Source organism: Phoca vitulina, unplaced genomic scaffold (assembly GCF_004348235.1).
Source record: "Phoca vitulina isolate PV1807 unplaced genomic scaffold, GSC_HSeal_1.0 scaffold10, whole genome shotgun sequence".
Taxonomy (NCBI): Eukaryota; Metazoa; Chordata; class Mammalia; order Carnivora; family Phocidae; genus Phoca; species Phoca vitulina.
In genome coordinates this window covers 41,477,540-41,505,533 of record NW_022589713.1, presented here as the reverse complement: position 1 = coordinate 41,505,533, position 27,994 = coordinate 41,477,540, and the positions used below count along the sequence as shown (strand labels likewise).

At 41.3% G+C, this 27,994-nt stretch overlaps 1 protein-coding gene across 2 annotated transcripts; it reads left to right on the top strand.

Annotated features, from left to right (window-relative positions):
• Positions 1-1,909: 1,909 nt before the first annotated feature.
• CMTM6 (CKLF like MARVEL transmembrane domain containing 6) lies at positions 1,910-25,676 on the top strand. Of its 2 annotated transcripts, XM_032408863.1 has the most exons (5): positions 1,910-2,140; positions 12,085-12,261; positions 16,408-16,506; positions 20,008-20,173; positions 23,455-25,676. In XM_032408863.1, exons 1-4 carry the CDS (start codon positions 2,003-2,005, stop codon positions 20,143-20,145), a joined length of 552 nt encoding a protein of 183 aa, XP_032264754.1. In that variant the 5' UTR covers positions 1,910-2,002; the 3' UTR covers positions 20,146-20,173; positions 23,455-25,676. The 2 variants fall into 2 exon arrangements, with proteins under 2 accessions (XP_032264754.1, XP_032264753.1); XM_032408862.1 differs by lacking the exon at positions 23,455-25,676 and having other exon boundaries at positions 20,008-22,792.
• The last annotated feature ends 2,318 nt before the right edge of the window (positions 25,677-27,994 follow it).

Below are 27,994 nucleotides of genomic sequence, written 5' to 3'. Positions count from 1 at the left end.
TAATATTGAAGGAGAAAAATGAATATTCTTCAAAACTTAAATGAGCCTTTCTTTTTTCTCTTTGGTATATCTTTTCTCCATAAATAAGATTTCTCATTTTGCTGTGACATATAACTATTCAGTGCTGTTTATTCATGAACAAACATGACAGCTTTCCTAGCTGATGCACCCATCAAATAGGGTCCCTAATACAAGTGTTTGTTCATGAAGCCCTAAACTCTTTAGTTGGTCTTTTATTAAGAAAACTTAAGCAATGCACAGTTGTTGTTGTTGTTTTAACTGGGAGGAATATTAGTGCCTTAGTCTAATTGATTTGGACACCGCTAAATCAATCAGGACAAAGGAAGTTATGGCACATCTGCTGTCTCCTTCGCAACGGCTTTCATTCTTATCACATCATAAAACAATGTTCCTTCATATGCATGGATTTCTCACCAGTATCCTCTGGAGAGCTTGTTACAAAAGTATATTCCCAAGACCCACCCAAATTCAGAAACTTTGGGGCAGATCTCCAAGAACCTTTATTTTTAGTTAACCTCCCAGATGATTCTTAGGCATCCCGAAGTTTGTGAATCATGAGCTGAATTCTTTATCTTCTTCTGAATTCAAAGAGAGGTAGAGACCCCCTAGAGCATGCCCAAGTGCACCTTAAATAAACTGAGAGGGTTGAGAGAATCTGTCCATCTTCTCTCCTTGCTCAAAGTTTTTAAATATAACTTCCCCTCAATATTTTATCTTGAAAATGTTCAAACACACAGAAAAGTTGAATTAAGAAACCAGCACAGTAGTCACCCATATACTACCCCGTTAACGTGTTACAGCGGTTGCTTTAACACAAGCTTATCCTTTTATCCTTCTCTCTGCTCCTCTACCTGTCTTATTTTTTTTGGATGAATTTCAAAGTAAATTTCAGACCTCGGTAATGTCTGATTTGGGATTATGGCAACTTGAAGAATAACAGGGCAGTGAGTCCTTGTAGCCCTGGTGAAAACACAGTGGCTTCGTTTTATTGAACGGGATCTGTGGCTGCTTGGCAGGACATTTAGAATGCATTTAATCAAAGACAGAGGGTAGTTTGGGCTGGCTGTATAGACAGCCCCGCAGAGTAGTATCTACTTGTCTCTATTCATTTGAATAAGAGCTTTTGTTCTGTTACCAGGAAGAAAGGGAGATTTGGGGCCACGGAGGAGAGTAGATTAAATATGGAAGTAGGTGGCAGCAGTGGCCCCTCCCCTGTTCCATGGGTTTTGAGGCTCTAATGGAGAGATGGGTTAGAGGCTGAGGTTTGCTGGGTTCATGTTAGCAACAAGGTTGTGAGTCAGACTGTGTAGGTCTGCATTCCACCTACCCTTAGCTGTTTGCCCTTGGATATATTCCACCTCTTGGTTCCAGTTTGCTCATCTGTAAAATGAAAGTAATGATAGTACCTACATTACACTGTTGAAAAAATAGGTGTGCCTGACATGTAACGCAATCAACTTCAGTTGCTAAAATAAAATATAAAAGTATGAGTTTCCTTAAGTTCACACAAAATTAACATATATGACTGCGGGAGTTGGTGCACAAGGAAGAGACAAGTAAACTAAATGGTTTTAACAAGTAAGACTAAAAGGAATTCAGAGAGATGCAGGAGGGAGCAATCCTGAAAGTCCTTTCAGACAATGCACTGCCCTCAAAATGAAACCTAATTTCTTTCCTTGCTCTGCAAGGCCCCTACATTATGTGGACTCTGCCTACATCTCCAACTTCCTCTCCTCTCCTCCCTTACTCGGTCCTTAGGACATGCTGTTCTCTCTGCGTGAAATTTTCTCTCCAGATGTGTAGCAAGTTTGAGGCGTGGCTAAGGCGCGGGGGCGGAGCTAGAGCGGAGGCGGGGCGGGGCGGGGCGAGGCGGGGTGGGGCGGAAGCGTGGGCGGAGACCCAGGAAGTGACGGCCGTGCTGGTGGTCCTGGTGTCGGTGAAGTCCGCGGCGCCTCCTCTGCGGCCACCGCGTTCCTGGGCGATGGAGAATGGAGTGGTGTACGCCCCCACCACGGAGGAGGACCCGGGCCCAGGCAGGGGCGCCCGGAGAGGCCTCGCCTCCTGCTTCTCCCTGGGCCGGCTTCCGTCGCGTCGGCTCGCGCTCAAAGTCTTGCAGCTCGTAAGTCCGCGGCCGGGGTGGGCGAGCCGGGCCCAGGGACAGGGGTCTGGCCCCGGGGCCGCCGGCCTGCGGGCTTGGGAGGCTGCCGAGCTGCTTCTCCTCGACCTGCTTGTTCAGGAAGCGGCGGTTTCCACACACCTAGTTCCTTCTCTCTCGGCTGGAAAGGGGGGCGTTACCTCCCGCCGCCGGGCGGCCTCTCCACCCGAGCCTCACCCCCGCTGGGTCCCCGGTGACGACCTAGGGCCCCCGAGCGTGTTCCGCGGGTCCAGGAAATGCTTCGGAAACCCAAGTCAACCGCTCAGACTTCTTTCACTCTATCCTCTGTTACGACCTTCGTCTCCTCTCCCAGCTGTTACTCTGCATTATCGCCCGAAGTGCCTGTATTTAGATTCCCAAGTGCTTTTTATCTTTCCCTGGTTTCTGTGGTTTTCCTGGCACGAGCCCGTGGGGGGCAGTTTAATTTGTTGGACGAAGTCTTCCGTTACCACGCACGGCATTGAGATGGGTGTTTCCAATAAATTGTCTCCCAAGTGTTTTCTATTGACTGGAAAAGAATTACCTCTGAATGAGCAATATGTGTGTGCGAAGTACACAGAGAAAAGGACAGCTTGTATTTGCATGCAGGTAGCAAAAGTAGGGCATGGTTTACCCCTCTCTGAATTTCACTGAGTTTTAGTTTACTTTAGGCAGTAAAGGTACCTTAAACCTTGTAGTGAAAATATCAAAACATCTTTGGATTTTAATTCCAGTCACGCACATACTGACATACTATGTTCTGTTTTAAGCAATGATGAACATTTTCTGCCAGAGGAAAAATCAGACTGCCTAGAATGTTCCTAAGTTGGTTTTGCTTGTTTTTTTTTTTTTTTTTTTTTTGCGTTTAGTCATCTCAAGTAAAAATAGCCAGTTGGTTTCCTTGGGATGAACTTAAATTCTTAGAACTCGGATAACGAGAACTTACATTCTTAGAACTCAGATGACCTACTTTTATAAAATAAAAAAATAGCTCTCAGAAAACTGGCACTACTTCTGGTTGTCAAAATGATCACATCTGGGAATAGTTTGGAAATCACCTGGAGGCAGGTGACAGTGTGGCCTATGGAACCCAAGAGGGTAAGGCTCTCTCTCTCCAGCCTCTTTTTAGGTAGTTCCGCCTTTCAGTTGTTACCAGGCATAAGGGGCTCCCTCCTGCCATTGTTCCTTTGTATCATGTGCTCCTTCTACCCAGAGGTGCTCCTTTCTGTTCTTCTCTTGTCAGTTCTAACAGGACTGTTCGATATCAGTGGTGTTCTCTGCAGTGGCGCTCAAATGTTTGTACACAAATAGAAATCTTCAGAACAGAAAAGATTAGTATCCGTATCTGAAGTATTCTTGCTGCTCTACAGACATCATCAGTATTGGTGTCCTGCCTGTTAAATCTCATTTGCAGTTGTCTGTTTTTCTTTTCTAATCAGAAATGGCAAAGCTGAAGTAAAATTTCCCATTACCTTATTTGTAGTTTAATAAACTGTAGTTCCATGTCCTTGGAATAGACATACAACCAGAAATTTTGGTGATAGACTTTTTACTTAGATGTGGAGAAGCGGGGGGGATGAATTTGCCTTGCAGGGGTTGGTGGACTGTTCCAGCTTGTTCCCCATCATAAGGAGAAAGAGGGAAAGAATAAAAACTAATGTCTCTTCTTGAAATCCATTTACAGGCTTATCTCGGAGGTACTGCAGGTTGGGTTCCAGACCACCGCAATAAAGCGAATATCACAGTAAAGCGAGCCTAATGAATGTTTTGGTTTTCCAGTGCATATAAAAGTTATGTTTGCACTATACCGTGGTTTGTTAAGTGTTCAATAACATTATGTCTAAAAAAATGTACATACCTTAATTCAAAATATATTTTTTTGAGAGGGAGAGCCGGAGCAGGGGGAGGAGTAGAGAGGGAGGGAGAGGGATAAGCAGACTCTGCACTGAGCGCAGAGCCCGACAAGGGTCTCAATCCCAGGACTCCAGGATTATGACCTGAGCTGAAACCAAGAGTCGGGTGCTCAACAGACTGAGCCACCCAGGCTTCTTAATTTAAAATATTTTATCACAAAAAAATTCCAACCATTTTCTGAGCTTTCAGCGAGTTGTAATCACTGATCATATCACCATAGCAAATATAATAATGAAAATGTTTGAAATATTGCAAGAAGTACTGAAATGTGACAAAGACATGAAGTGAGCAAATGCTGTTGGAAAAATGGTACCAATAGACTTGCTTGACTCAGTGTTGCCACAAACCTTCAATTTGAAAAATGTTAATTATCTATGAAATGCAGTAAAGCAAAGTACAGTAAAACAGGTATGCGTTTATTTATTTATGGGGAACTTGTTATAAGCTTTCTTTAATAGAGATTTTAAAAAATATTTCATTATTGCTTTCCATTTTGATTGTTGTCTTTTAGTTCCTGCTTTGTTTGAGTGATGGCCTCTATCTTTTCACAATAGTGTATATTATAGGAGTTACCCAGAAAGTTCCAAGGAAGTTATAATGAAATAAATTAAAGCTGTCATCCAGCCTGGGGCAACAGGCAAAGTCATATTCTGCCTTTAGGTTGTTTTACTTTAGATAACTTATTTTTTTTTTAAGTAGATTTTTTTTAAGTAGATTTGCAGAGCTCCAATAAGGAAACTAATGTAGAAACCCATAATCAGAAGAGGTACTTTAATAAGAGACATTCAAGCCCTGTGACATTTTATCCAAAATGTGGTGCATTTCTGTGTTCGGGTATATTATTCTAGACCCATAAATCTTATTAAAGTCTCAAAACCCCAAAAGAGAAAGGAACCTTATTCTAAAACTCAAAAAATCAGACTCTGTGTACTTAGGAAGTTCTTAAGAGTCCAAGGAGATTGAATTGGATTTCCTCCGAGGTTCTTCTCACTAAGAGTTTTACAAATGTCTGAGGCTCTGTGGGGTGTGCTGGTACAGAGCTGAACGCCAAACCAGTGGAGAGCGGAGCCTACAAACAGAAGGAGAGGTTAGAGGTAAAGGAGCATAACTAGCTCTTGAGTTACATACCCTGGAATTATATAGCTGTGTCTGCTACCATTCAGATAAAACCTTAATTTTGTCAAAGGCTTGTCCAAAACCTAAGCATCCCTTAACTACCATCTGCCCTTCCAGAGCTGAAGAAGAAATACTCAGCTGGGAATGCAATGTAAGGAGTCATCGCAGTCCTAAATTTATGCAGTTTATTTCTTTATCAGTTTATTTTATCCTTGGATTGTTCCTTATGCGCATGTATATGCACACAAATATGTATATTTGTGTATGTGTGAAGTTTTTGTTGTTATTTTTGAGGGAGTTTGTTTTTGTTTTCAGGGGAAAATTGACATTGGGCAACCTAATTCCTTGCTGGTAAGCTGGTGCAATGATCTGAATATGTGTACAAGCTGACATTGTGTTTATGGTACCAGTTGAATGTCCTGATGGCCTCTCAGTACTGTGATTATAATGACTCTTCAGGCAGACAGTTTGATTTAGAATTCACCAGGGATTTAAATTTATCAAATTATAAAATAATGTTACTCTGTAAGTGCCAAGAAACAAGTCACTTAGAAGCAGTTTCTCTTATATTGGTGCTCTATTCATTATTTCAGTGTGAAAATTGATCTGTAAATTGAAATCCTCTATTTTTAACCTTGAGGAAGATCCATAAGGTCAGCAAATTATATCTTTGAACCTTTGTAAGAGTAAATATTTGCCTAAGGCAAGGGAGGCCTAGCCTAACTTCAGGCTGACTGACGGATTTGTTTACTTGGACCTTACATAGGACTACAGGTTTTAGTAGCAAGTTCATTAATTCACAAATTAATTTTGTAGTGGGGCCTTATAATGAATGGCAAGCATTAAAAAGTTCTTTTTATAAGAAATGTTTTAGTAGGAGACTTTAACAAAGACCGATGATGGAGAATTTGTGTTTAATATAAAGACTGTTAATGTTAAGGAAGACGGACGTTTCAGAAGGGGTAGTGAAACTGAAATGAAGAGAGACACAGGGTAGTCACTATCTGAATGTTTAAATCACCAGAACTGTGAGTAAGCCACGTTTTAGTCACTAAGATTTCCCAAATGTGTTGACCCTAGCACATTGGTCTTAATGTAAAATTTAAAAAGGGGAAATGCGCAAAACTCTGATTGTAACTTCAAAAATCCAGTCTTAAGGGAAAACCCACGCAAACATACATAGCTGTAAAATGAGCTTAATAAACAGTGTTTGGGGGGCGCCTGGGTGGCTGAGTCGTTAAGCGTCTGCCTTTAATTCAGCTCAGGTCATGGTCCCAGGGTCCAGGGATTGAGCCCCGCAGCATTGGGCTCCCTGCTCTGCGGGGAGCCTGCTTCTTCCTCTCCCACTCCCCCTGCTGTGTTCCCTCTCTAGCTGGCTCTTTCTCTGTCAAATAAATAAATAAAATCTTTAAAAGAAAACAAAAAAAACATTGTTTGGAGCGGGGGGAGGGGAACAAGCACAAAGTGGGAGTCAGGAGACCTGAGTTTTGGGCCGTGTCTGGCCAGGGTGGGACCTAGCTGTCAGAGATTCGTTCCTCCATCGCCTGTAGTCACAAGGGTGGGAGACTGTGCCCTCCAAGGACCTCCCAGCTCTAAAGGCTTGACAATTCCCATAGTTCTATTTGGGTAAAATTTTATGTCATCAGAAGCAGTCACATTGGGTGTAATGTTGTTAGGTTCTTAACTTAATAGTCAGTAAGCGGTATTTAATGTGAGGTCTCCATGCTACTGAGAGTAAAACTACCAGAAAATAATAATTGAGTCTTTCAACTTTTAACATTCATTATGATTTCCTTACCCAGTGACCTTACCTCTTTTATCCTTAACCACTTTGGTATTTAATGCTGGTGACTACCCATTTCTTGAAATTATTCCTTCCCTTAACTTTTACACTTAATTTTTTTTTCTTTTTTAATACAAAAAGTGTTTGTTTACCAAAAAATATATATAAATTAGGAAATATGATTAAAATCAGCCATGCTTCACCCCCCCCCATCACTGTTTAAATTAATGATTTGGAGTATGTTCACTTGCTTATTAAAGAGTCTTCCTAAGAAGTGTTAGACCCCCTGTGACTTGCTTGTCAGGTGCGAGTTACTCTTTTCCCTCCTACTCAGGCCCCACCCAGTCCTCTGCTCCTCCTGTCTTCTAACCAGCTAAACCAGGCAGGTCATCCCTGTTGCTTTCATCCAAAAGTCCATAGTCCCTGGCCTGATCACCACATAACCACACCCAGCTCCTTAAACATTTCCATCATCACTACCCACTCAGGTCAGTTGCCTTATTATCCCTGTGGGGTTTACCATGCAAATTCTTGCCTTCATGAATCTGTTCTTTTTTGTCCTCCACCTGGAATGTTCTCTGCCTTTCCAGATCCTGTGTATCTCTTAGCCCTGCTTTGAGTCTTGCTTTTCCACTTATCCTTCTCTAGCTACTGTTAGTCCAGGTGGTTCCGAGCATTTTCCTGAGATTTCCTGAATCTACATATAATGGATGGTCAATTATGAGGTGTATTGTTTTCTTATACATTGATCTTGTTGCTCTGTCATTACATGTTCCTATACATATTATAGTGTTGGATACGTAATACCCAAATGCACTTCTTAAAAAAGATTTTTGTAATTGAGGTATAATTGACATGTATTAGTTTCGGATGTGTAACGTAAAAATAGAGTGCTGTGGGAGATTATATAGGAAGGTTCGGAGCATCAGACAGTTGGGAGGAGTCAGGAGAAAACTTCATACTGAATATAGTTTGTAGTGCTGATTTTTTGGTCTTAAACTGGGACTAGGAACTAGTAAATGTCCAAACTTGATATCGTACCCCTTTCATCTCTCAGGATGTCCGGGTAGGATCTGCCTCTTAATACTGCTCTGAGGCTTGACTCCTGTTCATAAGTTTGGAACAGGACTGGTAAGGAGGACCCTGACTGCTGCTGGCTGAGCTGGGTCCTGCCCCTTTCTTACTGAGAATAGACAAGCAGTCTGTATCTCTGCAGAAAAGATTTTATCATCATATGGCTTACATAGGTGAGCGTTCCTCATAACCTAATTATTGTGATAAGAATGGCTCACAATCAGCTAGTCTCAGACCCCAGTTAGAGCTTTAGGCTGATATCTTCTCACAGTTAATTGGCTTTTGTATACCTGAGGTATATTTTGCAAATTTGTCATGGAGGAACTCCTAAAAAGTTAGATAAGATTTAACACAGAGGCAAGAATAAAGCAAATGGAATATTAGACGTTTAGTATTTTATTATACTGTAGTCATGTAAAAACTCACCCTGTAATTATAATTACAGGAGACTAAGGAAGTACCTTTACACAATGACTGTCTGGGATTTGTCTTGGTGTGTCACTTTGTATCCTATGGTGTAATAATTGGGAACACCTTACCTAACCTAACAGCTGTCTGAAGGCGGTTGTTTGGGATATGTTGGACTATTTTATGTCTTACTAACTTGTAGGAAATCATACCAGTAGGCTCTGTTTTCATCCTTATATGGATTCTTTTCAGTTGTGGGATATATGAAATTTTGTATTAACCAGTTGGAGAGGGAAAAATCCCTTAGAGACCTTCATACCAATTTAGGTTTGACCATTTTTTTTTAAACTTTTTATTTTGAAATAATTATAGATTCACAGGAACTTGCAAAACAAAACATACAGGGAGACCCTCTGCACTTTGTGTATGTGTGTGTGACCTGTGTAGCTTCCTAGAGTCACCACCACAACTGGTCCAGAACCGTCCTATCAGCACAGGGTTCCCTCATGCCACCCCTTTACAGCCACACCTTTCCCCTCTCCCCTGGCCACCACTATTTAGTTCTCCAGCTTTGTAGTTTATTATTTGAAGAATGCTATATAAATGGAATCATGGGGGTGCCTGGGTGGAGGCGTTAAGCCACTGACTCTTGGTTTCAGCTCAGGTCGTGATCTTGGGGTCGTGAGATCGAGCCCTGAGTGGGGCTCCACACTCAGCACAGAGAATGCTTGGGATTCTCTCTCCCTCACCCTCTGCCCCTCCCCACCCAAAATAAATAAATAAATCTTTAAAAACCTAAATAAATGGAATCATGTAGTATGTAACCTTTGAGTTTTGGATTTTTTTCACTGCATAATTTGGACATTCATCTACATTGTTGCATATGTGAAGTTTGCTCCTTTTTACTGCTAAGTAGTATTCCATGGTATGGATGTAGCACAGTTTGCTTAACCAAAGAGGGACATCTGCATGGTGTCCAGATTCCAGAGCTGTTATGAATAAAACTGTTAATGAACATTCATGTGTCGGTTTTTGCACAGACATGTTTTCATTTCTCCTGGTCGTATGCAGAATGTGGGAATGCGGTTGCTGGGTCATACAGCAGTGGTGTGTTTAGTTTTTAAGAAATTGCTCGATTGTTCTCCAGAGTGGTGTACCATTGACTTCTGTTTGATGAAAATATTTTGTAGCCTGGGTGGTTCAGTCGGTTAAGCATCCCGACTCTTGGTTTCGGCTCAGGTCATGATCTCAGGGTTGTGGGATTGAGCCCCGCGTTGGGCTCCATGCTCAGTGGGGAGTCTGCTTGAGGTTCTCTCTCTCCCTCTGAGCCTCCCCCGACTCATGCTTTCTTTCTCACTCTCTAAATAAATAGAATCTTTTTTAAAAACAAAAATATTTTGTAGGATAACATTTTTATAATATGCAATGTATCTGCTGATTTTGGTAGCACACTTGTCATTAATATATCTGGTTGCTTTTACTGATCTGAGGGGCAAAATGGCATTTCCCGATAGGCTTTGATTTAGGTCACCAGTCATTTTGATGGTCTTAATGCTTGAAGGAAACTCCCTTGGCTTTCACAAAACCCACACTAACTGCCCAAGTGAACCTCTCTTCTCTCTCTTCCTATTTCTAGAGAAGAGTTAGCCCCAAACCTGGGCCCTGAATCCTATCTATAGAGAGCCTCTTTTCTTCCTTGTCTTTAGACCGACCCATCTTACTGGTTTCTGCCTAAGTATTTAATCATGCTCAGTTCTCTCCCATCTTGGAATTCCCTTCCCTTTGACCTCGTCCACTACTCCCCTATCTGGCCACTCTTCCCACGCTATACCTCTTGACTCTCCTGACTCTCTCCCATTGCTTTGTCTTCCCCTCACTTCCCACCATACAGTACTGTAATCTCAGCCTCCCTGGTTGACTACACTGACATGGGCTTGCTGATGTCACCGGCAGCCTTCTTGTAGCTCAGTCTGATGTCAGTGTCTCTGTGTCGTTCTTACCCGACCTCTGAGTAGCATTCATTACCCGTGCTTACTTTCTCTTGGTAGAAATACTTTTTCCTTGGCCTGCTACCTCCTTGGACTGCTCCTCCTAATTGTCGTTTGCTGATGTCACCCCCCTGCACATCCCTTAAATCTTGGGTTTGCTCAGAGTTCTGCATAAATCTGGCTTTCCTCATTCTGGGTGATCTCACTGGCCGATGCCCACGTCTTCATCTCCACCCTAGACCTCTCCCCTGAGCTGCAGACCTGTATATCCTTTTGCCTCCTAGACACCTCCCTTAACTCTTTTGCAACCCCCTCATACACAGCACATTTAAAACAATGTATTCTCTTTCCAGCATCCTTGCCTCTTAAAAAAAAAAAAAAAGACAAAAGAACCCCGACTCTTTTTCCTGCAGTGGGGCCCCAGTATATTAATACCTTATATACAACAGTGGGAGTGCTGTTAAATCCCACTTGCATTTAATTGAGTTGCCGAATTCACCGGACCTTACCATTGTGCATTCAGTGCACGGCATTCTGACCCGTGCCTGTCTGAGCACTTTTGCCTCTGCCGTCAGTTGACTTGGGTTATTCCCACTACTACCAATTATACTTTTTATGGTCAGACATTTAATTAAATATCACACAGACTGAAATTGAGTGGGAAAAGGAATTGTTTTTGTGAAAACTAAGTTGAATGCTTTGGAAAGTCCAGAAAATAAATTACTAAAATATTTGCTGTGGAATTAAGTGAGAACAAGGTAACTGTAAAGGGCTAGTAAAACCTAGTCCAAATCTAGAAGGATTCTGCCCTCCACTTCTCTAGTGTCCAAGGTCTTGCTCCACTTCAACTAAACATTAGTCTGCAAGTGGTAATTATAGATGATGAAAGTGATTAGTGCAGAAAACATGACGTGGAATTCCAATCAGTAGGCTCAAACCCAGAGAAAAGCCCTATTTCCAAAGATTGGTGAATAAACGTGCCTTTTTGCTTTAAGTTAAAATAAAGCGTTCACGTCTGTTATCTTGTTTCCTACTCTATTGGTCCTGATAAGGGCTTCTGCCGCTTCTTGCCTCTCGCAGTGATCGCAGGAACTGTTCTCCATCACCACTCCCCAGCTCACTGTCTTGCCCTGGTTTCTTCCATCAGCTTCCCAGCTGGAAGCCTGAATGTTCGCCCCTTTGCTTTAAAACCCTTAGAACCCAGATTTTTTTAAACTAGTAAGCGAGGACATTTAGATCTAGCCTCCGCTTACCTCTCTAGTCTCGTCTCATCATTTTCGTGCTGCCATCCCCTTCCTTCACACTGGGTGCTTGAACCATGTTGACTGAACTCGCTCTCTCGGCTCAGTGGGGGTGGTGGGATCTCTGCGTGCCTTGAGGTGGGAGGGTGCCAGCAACACCCTGTAATTCCTGGCACCCTGTAATTCCCCCAAGTCTAGCGTTTAGCACTGGGTAGTTAATTATTTGTGTACTTGGATTCCCTTTCAGGCAACCAGATTGTGAAATTCTGTGGAGATGGGGTCCAGTCAGTAATCATGTTTGCCACAGTCTCTACTTTCCAGAGAGTGGAGTGAACAGATGAGTTTTCTGAATACTGTCGGTTTCTCTGGAAAACACTTGAGTAAACAGCTTTGTTTCTTTTGTAGTTGCTGTCCCTGCTGGCCTTTGTCTGTGAGGAAGTCGTGTCACAGTGTACACTGTGTGGAGGACTTTACTTTTTTGAATTCGTAAGCTGCAGTGCCTTTCTTCTGAGTCTCCTCATCCTGATTGTGTACTGCACTCCCGTTTATGACCAAGTCGATTCTACCAAAGTCAAGCAGTCGGTAAGCGTGAGAAAAATAGAATCCCTTTACGAAGAACATGGCTCCTTTGGAATCTTGCGTAGTTTTATTCTTCAGAACAGTGCTGCTTTCAAAACTCCGTAGCACGAGAAGACACTCTCCATGGTTCCAGTTCTGCCCCTGAGCAACTCCATTTTCCCTGCCAAGCAGGGTGGGAGAGGGGGAAAGTGAAATCAGAAAGGGGAAAGGGGGAGACAGACTTGGTCAGGGGTTTACAGCTAATTGGTTTGATCTCATTCACACGAGGTATTTTTTTTTCTTTTTTTTTTTTTAAACACGTATTTTTTAAAAGCTAGGATTTTTGTCCCTTCTGATTTCTCACTTTTCAGAGCGTCACTCTTGGGTTCTACAGTTGTCCGTTGTGTACCTGCTGGGCGCCGGGCATCAGGCTAGACATTAGAGTGATGAACTCATGTGAGGTATTTCTGGAGCTTCTCAAATAAAGCACCACATCATGCTGCCTATTTTGTTTTGATTTTTATATTATGAAAGAAGTTATCAGTGAGTGAATTAAGGCACTTGTTGAATTCACTGTTCAGAAATTTCCCTTTTAATGAAAGCACACATGAGAATTTTATTTTCACAGAATCAGTGATGCATAACTTTCTAAAGACAGTCTGCTGGTGCATGTTTTTGAGTATAGTGTGGATTTGTGAGATGACACATGAGATGATTCACATGTTTACTGCACTTAAGAAAGAATTGAGCAGTTTCCTTCTTCAGTAGTGTTGGAACTAAACTAATAGTGGTTTGTGACAAATACATGTCAGCATTGACATATAAAAGCATTCACACCTCTGAGGGAAAAGATACAATTAGGGTGAGTTTTTAACTATTAAGAACGGAGGATAACAAGATCAATACAAAGCAGTAAGATTCTGTTAATTTTTTAAATTAATGCAAAGTAAGCATCGGGTCAGATATTAATATACGCCTAAGAGATTTACTTTTTTCTATATACACTTTGGTGCCTTTTAAGTCTGGTGCTCTAAGAATCCATTGCCTTCTTTTAACAGAATATTTTAAGTTTAAAAATTAAAAAGCAAAAAAAGTTGATACCACAACAGTTAAAAAAATAACTTTGAAAACCAGATTGGAGCTGAATCACATCCACCAAGCCTTTGATGAGCACATACATGCAGCTCTTGGTATGGCCGATACAGGACTGGCCCATTACCCTTCCTGATAATAGTTGCTATCAGCACGGACTTGCGCCAGACACTTTATGTACTGTGATTTAGAATCCTCACACCATAATGCTCCATTTTCCTGTTGAGGAAATTTGGGTTCAGAGTGGTTACATACCTTGTCCCAAGTTACACAGCTAGGGTAAAAATAAACTGAGACTGGAACCCAGGAAAGCCCTCAACACTCTGCATTCCATTCTCTGGCCTCCCCCGAATCCTGCTGGTACCAGCGCCCTACCAACTTTTGATGCTCTTGTGGCAAATGTCATCACCTCAGGGATCTCCCTGTAATGATGACAATAGCAGAACCCATTTATTGTATGGAATGCATATTAAGAGGATGCAGAGAATACTTTAGAATTTTTGTTAATTTTATTTGTAATCTTTGTAAATTCTTCCTTTTTACAGAGAGGTATTCGGTAAGATTTTTGGATGAGTGAAAAGTTTAGTAGTATATTTGAGCTGATTGATTTGTAGTTCCAGTGTATAAATTTATATTTTAAACATTAAAGATCAAAATTATTTTTTCTTATCTCTCAATGACAAAACAGTATCACTGTCCATATTTTAGAAATGTTTAGTCTTTAGTGTTGCATCTGTAATGTTTAAGAACATTGATCTTTTTGACAAGAAACATTGATCTTTTTGACAAGAAACAATATTTTCCAGTTTAATGGTTTAACTAAACTAAACAAAATGTAAAACATTTATTACATCAGAGGAGCATTTAAAAGTAATTAAAAAAAAAAAACATTATTTTAGAGTAAGTACTGATCTTAAAATATTGGAGGGGGGAATAAATCAGTCTTTTCATCCTAAAACAGCTTTTGTAAATATTTTACTATATCTCTTTTGGGTCTTTTTTGTCTATTCATAGGTGATTTAAGAGTCATAGTCATATATGCTATACTTTCCACCTAACATAAGGATTTCATGTTTGTTTAAAAGGTTTAAAAATCACTTTTACTCTCAACTTACTAATGTACTTACATACTTTTTAATGTCAGAGAAGTTTTCTGTTTTACAGAAAATGTTTTGAGAGGGTGGTGGTGGTGGTAATGCCTAGGGAGTGGGAGGAATAAGCTTTTTGAAGGGAGAATCTTTTCTGTTCCGTGCTGTTGGGGCTCAGATTCTGTCAAGAGTAACAACAGCCAACACTTACGGGACATTTACTGTGTGCCTGGCACTGATCTAAGTGCTTTCTACCAATTAACTCTAATCTTTAGAATCACCTCTGAAGAAGATACTGTTACTACTTCCATTTTGCAAATGAAACTAAGGAAGACAGATGTTAAGTAACGAATTCAAAGTCGTAGAGCCAAGAAGTAGCATGACTGGGATTTGAACTCAGTCTGGTTCTAGAATCCATGTTTCTTGAACACCACATTAGTCTGCCTCAAAATGGTTGTCTTGTTTAATACCTCCTTGAATGTACTCCAGATATTAGTAAATGGAGTTTTATTTGTATGTCACAGATATGAAATAATATTCAAAGGAACAGGAAAAACAGAATATTGCAGAAAAACCACCTCTTTTAGAAGCAAAGAGAAAATCTCTTAATTTGTTTTATAAATGTTAAGTGTACAATTGACAGTATAGGAATTCTGTATTGGATGGGTTATTGATATTAGGTTTAGTGGAGATTGCACTTCAGAAAACCCCGAAAGTATCAGACTTAAAACCCTTTGGAATGGCCATCATTTTACCAGTTTCTCCTCTGAGTCAAGTGTGCATGTCAAGCACTGGTTTCACTTGGCATCTGAGAGGAGCCATACAAGAGTGTGCCTGAGAGAACCCTTGGAAACCCAGGGAGAACTTCATGTCATGAGCTGCATTATGAGGAGATATGGAAGCTTTTGTAGAGTAGATAAACTCATGATACAAGCTCATTTTGGGTTACTCACTTGGAACAATTGGAAGCAATATGTTATTGCAGAAAGCTTAAGTGTCTAGAAAACATACTATTGGCATATTTTATGTAGTTAATGACAGGTGGTTCTTCTGATTCTCTCTTTTCCAGAGTGCTTTCAAAGCACTGAAGTACCCTCAGAGAGGCATAGAATACAGATCTTCCTCGACTTACAGTGGGGTTATTACATCCCAATAAACCCGTCATAAGTTGAAAAGACCCTGAGTCAAAAGTGCATTAATACACTTAACCTCCTAAACATCATTGCTTAGCCTAGCCTACCTTCAGTGTGCTCAGAACGCTTACATTAGCCTGCAGTTGGGCAACATCATCTACCACAAAGGCTGTTCGATAGTAAAGTGTTGATTCGTGTAATTGGATACTATACTGAAAGTGACCAACAAAATGGTCATGTGGGTACAGAAGGGTTGTCCGCGTACCTGTTGTTTACCCTCGTGATTGGTGGCTGACCCGGAGCTGCTCCCACTGCGCAGCATCACAATGGAGGATCGTCCCACACAGCGCTAGCCTGAGACAGCATCCAGACTCACAGTCTGAAGTACAGTTTCTCCTGAACATGGGACATTTTTGCAACATTTAAAGTGACATATCATAAGTGCAACCATTGTAAGCCAGGGGCCATCTGTACTTTGAAAGGAAAGAAAAATTTTTTTGTTTCTAGTTTTTGGGGTTTTTTTTGCTGGCAGTAAGATGATTTAATAAACCTTTGGCTTTGATAATTTGATATGTCCTTGAGAAAAAGACACACACACACACACACACAACCTTTTGGGGAGCTGCTCTTATTAAAAGATTATCTTGTGATGTACTTTGAATATGCCCTGTGCAAAGTGTGGATAGTGTTCCTTTATAGGGAGGTTAGTGAATTCCTGATTTATGGAAAAGTTAGGAGCTGAAGTATGTAGGTTTGGGCTGTATGAAGAAAAAACTGTGTCACAAAGGTTTTTAAAACTAAAAAACAAAAGTATTTGTTTCATCAACCTAACCATGTTCTTTATGCACACGTTACAGGATTTTTATATTACTATGGGAACAGGATGCGTGTTTTTGTTGGCATCCATCATTTTCGTTTCCACACATGACAGGACCAAAGCTGAGATCGCTGCAACTGTGAGTACCTTGTATTTCGAACCCTTGCTTAGTTTTGTTTCCTTAGAAATATGGAACTTGGAAAGTACTTGACAGGTGATACAATATGGGAGAGTAGTTTATCTTGTAATTTTTTAGTGTAATTTTGAACAGAGGACCTAAGAGCAAATAAATAGGATAGCCTTAGAAACCGAGAACCTGTCTTTAGACTTTAGAATTAAAACCCATTTACTCCACATATGAACGTGTCACTGCTAATGGAAGTGATAGAATTGACTTTATTATCCCGTACTTTTCTACTTTGCAGTCCAGCAAAAATATACCTACATGCCAGGTGCTGTTCTAGGTGTAGAGAATACACAGGAGAAATGATCCAAGGGTTCAGCCTTTATAATAAAAAAGATAGATAAGTAAATGTCTTTATCTGAAATCCTTGGGGAGGGGGCAGTTTTGTTTTGTTTTGTTTAGAATTCAGAATATTCTGGTTTTTAGAAAGATAATCTTGCACATATCTCAACTTCAGAGGCCCTGGGGCAGCACCCTATACTCCAACATGTTAATATTTCTGAAGCATGAATATTCACAGTAAAAAGGGTAAAGACTGTAAGTAGTTTTACCTCGTGCCACTCTTGAGCCCAGTAAATTATGAAAACTTTCCTTTTGTAGCTTTCTGGATTTGAGAATTACAAATCAAGGATCATGCACCTGAATTGGTACCAGTGTTGTGAACGTGAATAACTGATAACTGAGTAACAAATCCTCTTGCACGTCAGCTGGGTTCCAGTTAATCCTTGGTTCATGACAAAACTGAAGTTATAATTAATTGACTTGTCAGCTAGTAGATCATTAAAACTACTTTTAATTACAGAACAACTCAAAAGGAGTTCAGAGCCTTGCATGGTTCTATCTACCTGTTCATGTGAGCACAGTTTATTAGCACACGTGTAAAACATGTAAAACAAAACAGAAATTAAATTAATGCTGAACCTTGACTCATTCCAGCAATAAGTAATATTTCTGCATGGGCACATGAACCAATGGGTACATGAAGAGAAATGTCAAAGTTTTAATAGACCCTTCGGTTAATTTCAGTTTACATACCTATTTTTGTTGCGGAGGAGTATTAATAAGGATGATCAGTAAAATGTTTTGCGGTGTGGAAATGTATTACTATAAAATCCTTGGAGGGGGGCACCTGGTTGGCTCAGTCAGATGAGCGGCTGACTCTTGGTTTCGGCTCAGGTCATGATCTCAGGGTTGTGAGATTGAGCCCTTGCCTTGGGCTCTGCACAGCGGGGAGTCTGCTTGAGACTTTCTCGCTCTCCCTCTGCTCCTCCCCCAGCTTGCTTGCTCTCTCTCTCTCTCAAATAAATAAATAAATCTTTAAAAAATAAAATAAAATCCTTGGAGGAAGTGAAATAGAGTTGAGGAAAGTTGAGTTGAAGGGGGCAAGAGAGCATGGCATGAAATTACCAGCTATTAAAACAGAGCTTATTGGTGTGTGACAATAAGGTGATGTATTAGATTAGTGCAGTATTTAGATTTCATTGGATATATTTAAGAGTTAATGGTAGTTTAAAAACTCAGTATTTGTAATATGCTGGAAATTACCTTTTGTAACTATTTAAATTATGAAAAAATTTACAGACTTAAGTGAGTGAGGGAATCCATTTAAAAAAAAATTGTGAAGTATGTGAGCAAAAGCTCTGGAAGATCATTTGTCTGGATGATATGGCATAGAGGGCGCTGCTTGGACTAAAGCTCTCGAGGGGGTTAGGGATGACTTCACAGACAGGGTGACGTCTGGTCTGTCCTTAGAGCATGTAGTATGTTTGCCGGGCAAATAAAGGGATAGATGCCATCAAGCCAAAATGAAGATTCCAGAGGGGAGAAGTGACTTGGGTTTGGAGATGTGGGATTGATAATTTAAATGGAGGTTGGATGTGTTGGGGCTGTTGGGGTGAAATCATGAATTTGGAGTTGAGTTTGCTTTACAGTGAGATGAGGCAGAATGCATATTCTTTAGGATAGAGGGGTTGGGTGTGAAGGGTCAAGAAACTGGAGCAGACGACAACAAAATGTTAAAAATCTAGAACAGGGGCACCTGTGTGGCTCAGTCTGTTAACTGTCTGCCTTCGGCTCAGGTCATGATCCCAGGGTCCTGGGATCGAGCCCCGCATCGGGCTCCCTGCTCAGCGGGGAGTCTGCTTCTCCCTCTGCCTCTGCCTGCCGCTCTCCCTGCTTGTGCTTGCTCTTTCCCCTTCTTCTGTCTGTGTAAAGTAAATCTTTAAAAAAAAATCTAAAACAAACTGCTGGTTACCAGAGGGGAGGTGGGTGGGGGGATAGGTAAATAGATGATGGGGATGAAGGAGTGACTTGTTGTGATGAGCACAGGGAGATGTATGGAGGTGCTGAATCACTGTATTGTACACCTGAAACTAATATTATGCTGTATGTTAACTAACTGGAATATAAATAAAAACAAACAATAATAAAAATCATGGAGAGATGGGGTGTTAGAGGTGGAAGGGACTTTAGCCATTACCTACATAATTTTCTCTTTTAACAGAGCCGTTCTTTGGCCTCCATTCCTTTAAGGGTTTTGCTAGTGAAGATCTCTTCTTGACAGAATTCTCAGAATGTTTGATCATATGTTAGAAGAGTACAATGAGGAAGTGATTTAAAGGAAGAGGAAGTAGGTAGTGGTGTCATGTTGCTGTGTCATTATTACAGTGTGACAGTTAACTGGAAAATATTTTTTAGGTAATTTAACCTAAAAGTATCTTCAAAATAGAATTTCTGTTGATCAGTGGATATTGATTACTTCTTGCCATTGTCACCTGTGCTCAGCTCCCTACTCACTCATTTCCCTTACCTCCTCTGTGGGTCAGTCTAACCATTGCTAATAATCTTGTGTTTTGTATCATTTTATAGGATTTTGGTTTTCCTCTATTAACCTTAGTTTCACAGATTGGCACCCCACACATACACATGCACACACACACGTAAGACAGGACATCTCTGTTTTGGGAAACTTCAACTAATAGCCATTATTCTAGAATTTCTTTTTGTAACATCTATTTTTTTGATGCCCTTAAAAAGTCTTTTATTACTAAGGTTAAAAATAATGTATATAAGATAGGGGCGCCTGGGTGGCTCGGTCAGTTAAGCACCTGCCTCCGGCTCAGGTCATGATCCTGGGGTCCTGGGATTGAGCCCCACATCGGGCTCCCTGCTCCGCGGGGCGTCTGCTTCTCCCTCTGCCCCTCCCCCCACTTGGGCTCTCTCTCTCTCTCTCCCTCCCTGTCCCTCCCCCCGCTCATGCTCACTCGCTCGCGTGCTCTCTCTCTCTCTCTACACTCTCTCTCTCAAATAAATAAATAAAATCTTTAAAAAAAAAAAAGAATGTGGATTAAATTGATGAATCATCTTGCTTGTATAAAACACTACCAGAGCCAAGTAGGAAATGTGAGATTATATTCCAAATCTGTCATATAAACCCTTGTTCTTTTTTCTCCTCAGGTGTTTGGATTTCTAGCAAGTATTATGTTCCTGTCTGACGTTGTCATTATGTTCTGTGAGAGACGACAGGAGTCCCAGATGAGGAAACCAGAGGCTACCAGGAGGGCGGGGCCCCTCACAGAACCCCTTAATGCTTAAGGACTTTGGGGACTGCGTGTTACATAAGGTATTGACTGGTGCCTGAGCCCTGGCTGCTTGTGTAGAATTTGTGTAATTGTTAAACCACTTCTTTTGGAGAGCAAGGGGAGGGGCAGGAAGGCAGTTTTATTAACATTGGCCTGTGTGTCAATCACCACAAATTAGGCCAGAAAGTTTTTGGGCTTAAAAAAATTTTTTTTAAATAACAGTTAAAACTTCTGTCACATGAAATGGTTCTGTTTTTGTTTTGGAGGTGAGGACAGTTGTTTCTTTAAATCACATAGCTCAACTGATGATAATTTATTCTGTCGTTGTTACTAGGCCTAGCTTTCAAATTAAGGCTGCACAGCCAGCATGATTAAGTTCATCCATTTAGAAATTGTTTCATTTTTAAATTAATTTGCTTAGCCAGGATTTTTTTTTTTTTTGATGATCAGATAAAATTTAATGTATATTTAAGAGATTACTATTTAAAATATTGGTCTAGATTTTTTTTTCCCTTAAAAATGTAATACCCAGGCTTTACTGTATCTCAGCCTTAAAATTATATTGTTACATTTTAGGATAATAACTCTTTCTGAGACCCTTCATAGCCTGATAGAAACTGTATGGGAGGTGTTGGTATTTTATATGTATAAAAGCAACAACATCAGAAACCACATGTTTTTACTGCACTTTGGTGGTGGTTGATAAGCAAAAAAAAAGTTTATATACCACACAGAAAAATGGAAGAAACTCTCATGGCTAAGGACCAAAGATAAAGAAGATACACTTTTTGCACAATACAGTGAAAGTAATTATAAAAACAGGCTTCAACCACTTACCACTGTCTGAAGAGGGAAGTTCATACTATGAGTTAGAAATCGGTCCATTCCCTTACTGGCATATGGTTATTTCTACTGAAGTTAATACAGCTCTGCAGGTCCCATTCAGAGTTTTCTTTGAAGCCTCTCCTCTTTTTAAAACCCCAGCCTTTGATTTTTCATCTATTTGAGATTCTCCCTTTTCTGTCTCTTTATCCACATGGTCCATACACTGCTTCATCACCCAACAGAGGTGAGCCTCTAGCTGTGACTCTTGCTTGATGGCAGTGGTCTTTAGGTGGTCCAAAATTTGGGGCCCTTTTAATTGCATAGAATATGTAGCAGGATCTTTAGGGTTCTTGTTCCCACATTGGGCATTACTCTAACTTCTCTTTGGGGGAGCGCTTCTTAAGAAAGTGAGCATCTAGCAAATCCTGCCCAGGTTAATACTGATGATGGTGTAAGGGAGTAGTCTACCCATTCTCAAGAGACACTTCCTAACTAGTTCTGATCATTTGGGAGCATTGTCTCTTGCTGGCAGGTTGTCTTAGACCCAGCCAGACAAGGCACTCAAGACAGGACCTTTCTGACCAAGTGGTTCACAGAGTAGACCTCTCTTGTCCTCCTCTTGGATTTTTCACTCAGGACTCTAGAGTTAAGGCAATGAGCCCATGCGTCAGGTACTTCAGGACTTTGGTGGAGGTCTCCTGGGCTAGCTGGGCTGGGTTATCTATTGGAAGGAGCGGAATTATGTTTCCAGTGAGACAATTTAGTGACCCTGTCCTTTTTAAATTTCTCATTTATGTGTTGTCGATGTGGCGAATGTGGTGCTCAGAATTCATTATGGCCAGACACAGCTTCTCCTGTCTTTACTGACTCAGGACCTTATCCCTCTGTACAGAGCTCGGGTGCGAGCTCGTTCTGGTGGGTAGTCACCACTGCCTCCTCCCTGGGAGATAATGAAACCGCTCACTGATGCTGTCGTTACTGGGCATCCCATCCGAGAGAGGAGAAATAGCCTGCGTCTGGGCTCCAAGAATAGAGTGGTGCAAAAATAACTCACTTCTGGTCGGCAGGTTCTGGAATTTCCCATCTAACTGTACCACTGTCATTCGAAATACCATCGAGACCCAGCTGGGTTTCGCAGCAAATGGTCTGGGCTATCTCAGGGGCCTCCCGCGCGCATGGACTTAGTTGAGGTTGATGGACATGTCCCCGCCGGCCTCACACATGGAGCGCATTGACATTGAGCTTCAGCTCTGCTTGCTCTGAGGCTTTGCTTCCATTTGTTTCATTGGAGCACAGGTGGGCCTCATAGCTACCACTTAGTCCTTCCCCTGTCGGGAAGATCATATATGCACTAGTACTTTTGGTCACTCTAGAACTTCTCTTCATATTGTTTGTTATGGGACCCATGATCGATTAGCCTCCCTCTTCTGTTGTAGAAGGAATGAGAGGAAAAAGACCATGTGGAAAATAAAAAGTTTTCAAGGAGAACTTGGGACCAAAACCCCTCCTATGTCCAAAACAGGGCACACTCAATAAACTGAAAGTTATCATAATTTTTTATTAACAGCCATGTTAGACTTAATTTGTTATATTTTGTACAAATAAACTGTTTAGAGTGCTTCTTAAAAATTATAAGGGAAATGCACATACAGTATAAAAATTTTATAATTGCTGTACTTAAATTATGTTCTGTTTGGGGACTGGGAAATGTATTTTTACATTGTTTATAGCCAATTGCTTTTGTATTTATCAATTTAAATCCTGCGTGTCTTTTTTTTTTTTAATCTTGCTCAATGTCAAATTTTGTAGTCTTCTTTTTAAATAAATCCATTTTATTGTCTGCCTTTGTAGTTGTTTCATTGTTACTTCAGAAGCCTGATGCTCAGGGCGCCTGGGTGACTCAGTCAGTTAGGCGGCTGCCTTCAGCTCAGGTCATGATCCTGGAGTCCCAGGATCCAGCCCCACGTCAGGCTCCCTGCTCAGTGGGGAGTCTGCCTCTCCCTCTGCCCCTACCCCCTCTCCTGCGCGCACTTTCTCTCTCTCTCTCTCTGCCTCAAATAAATAAATAAAATCTTAAAAAAAAAAAAAGAAGAGGAAGCCTGATGCTGAGATGAAAACTTTCTCCAGACTTCTAGGAGTTGGCTCTACAACCGTGGTAAGTCCCTGTGTAGAACACTGAACTGGGGGTCCAGCCAGGTGTGGGGCACAGGAAACAAACCCTCTTCCTACCCAGGGGCCGCCCCTCCCATTGCCAAGATGGAACACATCTTCAAACGGTATTTTTAAGGAGCCATATAGGAAAAGTCACAAAGCAATAAACACCTTGAAATACTTGCAAAGAAGCATATTGGGACTCTCCCATCACATCTCTCGATGTGGCTAAACAATGCTAAAAACAAAATAGGCACATTCTCTTTCAGACTGTCCAGTGACTGGGAAAGTGTGAAGCAAAACCAGGGTGGTTCTGGTAAAGCTGCAATCGTTTGTGTCGTTGCAGAATTCCTGCCTCTGGTCTGGACGAGAAGAACAAGATCTTTATTGTCATCAAGAACTCCCTGGAATTTGTACATTCTTCAGAGTTTTGTGTTTTGTTTCGATAAAGAACATTGTGTATCAACGTGCAGTCAACTTCGAGGAGCAAAAATGTAATTTAAATAGGTCTTAACCAGTAAGGAAAATGTCTTTCCTAAGAAGCCCGGGTAGGGCAGTTCTGTGACTGGTCAGAGTTCAGTGACTCAGTGGTATTATCAGGGGCCCAGACTCTTTCCGTGTTTTTCTGCCCATCCATCTTCTGCTGTGAGTTTTTATCTTGCTCATCATGCACAATATGCATCATGATGGTGCATATTGATGGTGTAGCAAGATGGAGGCAACATGTCCAGACATCGTCCACTTGCACGACAATGTCCAAAGGCCCGAAGGGAAGAGATTGTGTATTTCTCTGTCCCGAAGGTGTTCCTTTTTCCCAGAAGCCCCTCAGTGGACTTCACCTACTTGCCTTCTACTAGAAGACTTTAAATGCCCATTTCTAAATCGCTTACTGACCTGGAGAATGGCATTACTGAAGAAATGGCCTAAAGTAATCCAGATTCCTCTCCTTCGATGGGAACACCCTTGGAAGCATATAGCCTTCCATTACCCGAACAGATTGGTTCTGTAGCAGGAGAAGGGCCACTGGCCTGGGGTTCAACAGTGTCTGTCATAAGCAGGTTGAGGATCGGGCCCCAGCTAGGGGAAATAAAATTCCCATTTAAGAACATTTCGCAGGCCTGACTACCCCAAAACAATTTAAAATAGAAAAACTAACGGTTTTGATGTCTAGACTAAATTATAGTTGTACAAGTAATGGTACCATAGAAAATTGGTTTAATAAAAGATGGTAAGTATTGTTCTTTTCCTGAGATCTTCACTTTTAATTGTGGAACTACGTCAAGCACCGGAAGTACGGAAGATAATACCCTGTTGTAGACACCACCCAACTTTAGTAGATCTTAACTTTTTACCAGATTTTCTCGAAAGGTCCTTGTTTAAAACAGAAAATGAAGTTTCACTTGTGAAGTACCACCACCTCGAATTTTGCTCTTTTTACTTTTCCAAAGGCAAACACTGCCTTGAATTTGGTGGCTATCTTTCCTGCTTTGTCGTCTGTGCTCTCTATAGAGATGTACCCATAAGCAATGTATAACATGGTATCTATGCTGTATTTATCCTTTTACAGATGGCTTTCTTCAGTCAGTAGTATTTTGAAATGTATCTGATACATGCAGCTCTAGTTCATTCATTTTAACTACTCCTTGGAATTCCATTGAATGGATATGCCACAAATTACTTACCTCTCCTCTGTTGATAGAGAACTTTTAATGTGGTTTATTTTTGACCGTTTCAACCAGTGTTGCAGTGAACAAACATATTTGAACATCTCACGCATATGTGCAAGAGTTCTATGTAGAATGTGTACTTAGAAATAAAACTGTTGGGTCACAGGTTGTGTGCAATTCCGACACGGTGAAATATTTCCAAATGGTGTCCAAAGTGGAGACTTCTCAGCAGGGTACGGGGGTGCTTGTTTCATTATTCTTGTCTTGCACTGAGTGTTAGTTCAGCTGGACAGTTCTGAGCTGGGATGGAAGTGGTCTCTCATTTGATTGTACACTCTCCTCATTACTGGTGAGTCTGATCATCTTCTCATTTGGTTGTTGACCTTTTAGGCTTCCCCACATCAAAGAGTTGCTCGTTCATATCCTTTGCCTTTCTTTCACATTGAGGTTTTGTTTTTTTTTAACTTATTTGAGAATTTTTGACATATTATGGATGTTATCCTTTGTTAGTAATAAGCCTTGGAAATATCTTCTCAACGTCTGTATATTTTAACTTCACGTCTTTGCTTATTGATTCTTGTTACCTCAAGGTCAGAGATGTTCTCTGCTTTCTAAAATGTTTAAAGATTTGTATTTTATATTTAGTACTTGAATGTACCTTGATTTCTGTGTGTGGTGTGAATACCACATGCCATCTGATTTCTCGTGTTAGCAAGTGACTCTTTGCTCCTCTAAGAGACAGAGTTCCCTCTGTCATTTACCAGGTTTATGTATATGTGTGGGTCCAGGGCTGGCTTTCTTGGGCTGTTTTTCTATACCTAGGCTAATACCACAGTCTTGATAAAGTGTTAATATCTAATAAGTTCAAAATTGTTCTATTCTTGGCACTTTTTAAAAAAGATTTTATTTACTTATTTGAGATAGAGAGCACGAGCGGGTTGTGTGGGGGCAGAGGGAGAGGGAGAAGCAGACTCCCCACTGCAGCCTGATGTGGGGCTCAATCCCAGGACCCTGGGATCATGACCTGAGCTAAAGGCAGATGCTTAACCAACTGAGCTGCCCAGGCACCCCTATTTTAAAGACTTTTTTAAGAATAGTTATAGGTTTGCAGTAGAATTGAGAGAAAGGATACAGAGGTACTCCACTTTTTACTCTAAAATTTTAAGATAGGTTTGGCAAGTTCCATAAAAAGCCTTCATTAATTTTTTCTTGGAATTGCATTGAATTTATAGATTAATTTTGGGGGAAATGATTTATCATTAAACTTCATCATGAACCTAGAATCTCCACTGATTTGGGTCTTTTATTGTTTTTCAGTAAAGTCTGATGGTTTGTTTTTTTTTTAAAGATTTTATTTTTTTGACAGAGACACAGCGAGAGAGGGAACACAAGCAAGGGGAGTGGGAGAGGGAGAAGCAGGCTTCCCGCCAAGCAGGAAGCCCGATGCGGGGCTCGATCCCAGGACTCTGGGATCATGACCTGAGCCGAAGGCAGATGCTTAACGACTGAGCCACCCAGGCGCCCAAGTCTGATGGTTTTCTTCATAAAGGTCCTGCACGTCTTTTGTCAGATTTATCCTAGATACTTTATTTCTGCAGGTTTCCAGAATGGGATCTTTATTCTAAAAATTACATATTCTGATTAGAATAGTGGGATGGGATTGTGATAGATTGTTATTGATCTTGAATCCAGCACTGTTGCTGGCATCTCGTTACCTCTGAGAATTTTTGGATTCCTGTAGGATGTCTCACATCCTGGATTTATTTGTGTCCTCGTGTCATTTAACCTGTTCCTCTCTTCCCTGTGTTTCCTCTAACTGAAAGAGAGCTCTAAAGGCTTGCTTAAAATCAGATTAGTCTTTTCCTTTACTTAAGGTTTTCTGGCGGGTGATGCTGTGGACTTCACCAGGCTCTCGAGCAGGCCTGCACTAACTGTGCCCTTTGTGGTTGGGGGGCTGACATCGGATCCCTCCCACCATCAAGGTTCCAATCAACTTTGTAGTTCAAGGTTTCCATCCCTTGACATTTCTCTACATCTGTTATCAGAAGTTGCAAAATGGTGACTGTCATTCCTGCCACTTTTATTAGCTAAAATTCTTCAGTAATGCTCTTCACACTTGTAGCACGCATAATTGATGTTCTAAAAAACAACGGTAATCGGTACTCCTACTCATCTCCTGAACGATACTAAGTCCTTAGAAGTAATGCCCGTCAGTTCTTCCTGTCTACTGCTACTTCCTGTCTTCTTCCTGTCCACTGTTAATGGCCTAGTAGTTTTCGCTTGATCGTGTTTTAACACCTCCCTCGCCTTCCATGAGTTCATCTCAGTGCTTTTCTCTAGATGTGGTTGCTTCACATAACCATGGATATAACATAAATATTGTGCCTGTAATTAACTAGTTATGTGTTTCCATGGGGGCCACATTCAATGTATTATGTCATCACTAGCCCAGTCCTGGGTGGCCCAAACATCCGACCATATGGCTAGGCCATTAGTGACAGCCCATGAGCCGGCATACAGGTGTTCACTAGATCCCAGGGAGGTGAACTCTGGCTAGAAGTCCCACGTGTTCAGCCCATTGCACGGGGTGTCCACAGCTGTGGGCCGTGACCCGTTTACCACCCCTGGATGGCTTTAGCGTTGCAGAGGACCTGCTCGCCTTGGAGGTGGGTGGGCTCTTTCATCACGGATTCTTGTCAGCTGGCTTATTTGGTAGGTGAGACCTTCATTTAACCAGCAGTTCATTAGGGAAAACACTATTTCTGTCTAATGGGTGGGCAACCACCTGTTTGTGAAGATGGTTAAAGGCTCAGGGTTTGGCCCTTCATCAGAAGATCCATTTTCTTCTCGGGAGAGGACTTTCTGGATCTTGTCCCACCTATGGAATCTAGTTCAGAGTTGCCAGATGAGAATGTCAAATTGGAAACAGTTTGATTTAGGGCCCAGTAGTGCTAGCAGTTGACTCTCGGCAGCAAGAGGAAGTCCTCAAATTCCAAAGTTCACAGGCCCAGAAGTGGAGTTTTCATCGCTGGAGGCACCAGTCAGCTGGGTGATCAGTCAGACGCCTCTAGTTCCTTGAGGTCTGAGGGAGACAGGCTCTAGGGGAAGGCATTTACTGCTGCCTGAATTGCCCCTACGATTTCCTTGTTGTGGCCTTCACTCAAATGGACATATGTCTGGTGACTTGGGGTGGAGGCTGGAGGAATAGTCCCAGGTTTG

What these genes read in the sequence shown, in the direction of transcription:
- CMTM6 (XM_032408863.1), top strand. Translation starts at nt 2,003, where the DNA reads ATGGAGAATGGAGTGGTGTACGCCCCCACCACGGAGGAGGACCCGGGC. An exon ending in CGCTCAAAGTCTTGCAGCTC is followed by an intron (nt 2,141 to 12,084) that starts GTAAGTCCGCGG and finishes TTTCTTTTGTAG; the next exon opens with TTGCTGTCCCTGCTGGCCTT. An exon ending in AAGCTGAGATCGCTGCAACT is followed by an intron (nt 16,507 to 20,007) that starts GTGAGTACCTTG and finishes TTTTCTCCTCAG; the next exon opens with GTGTTTGGATTTCTAGCAAG.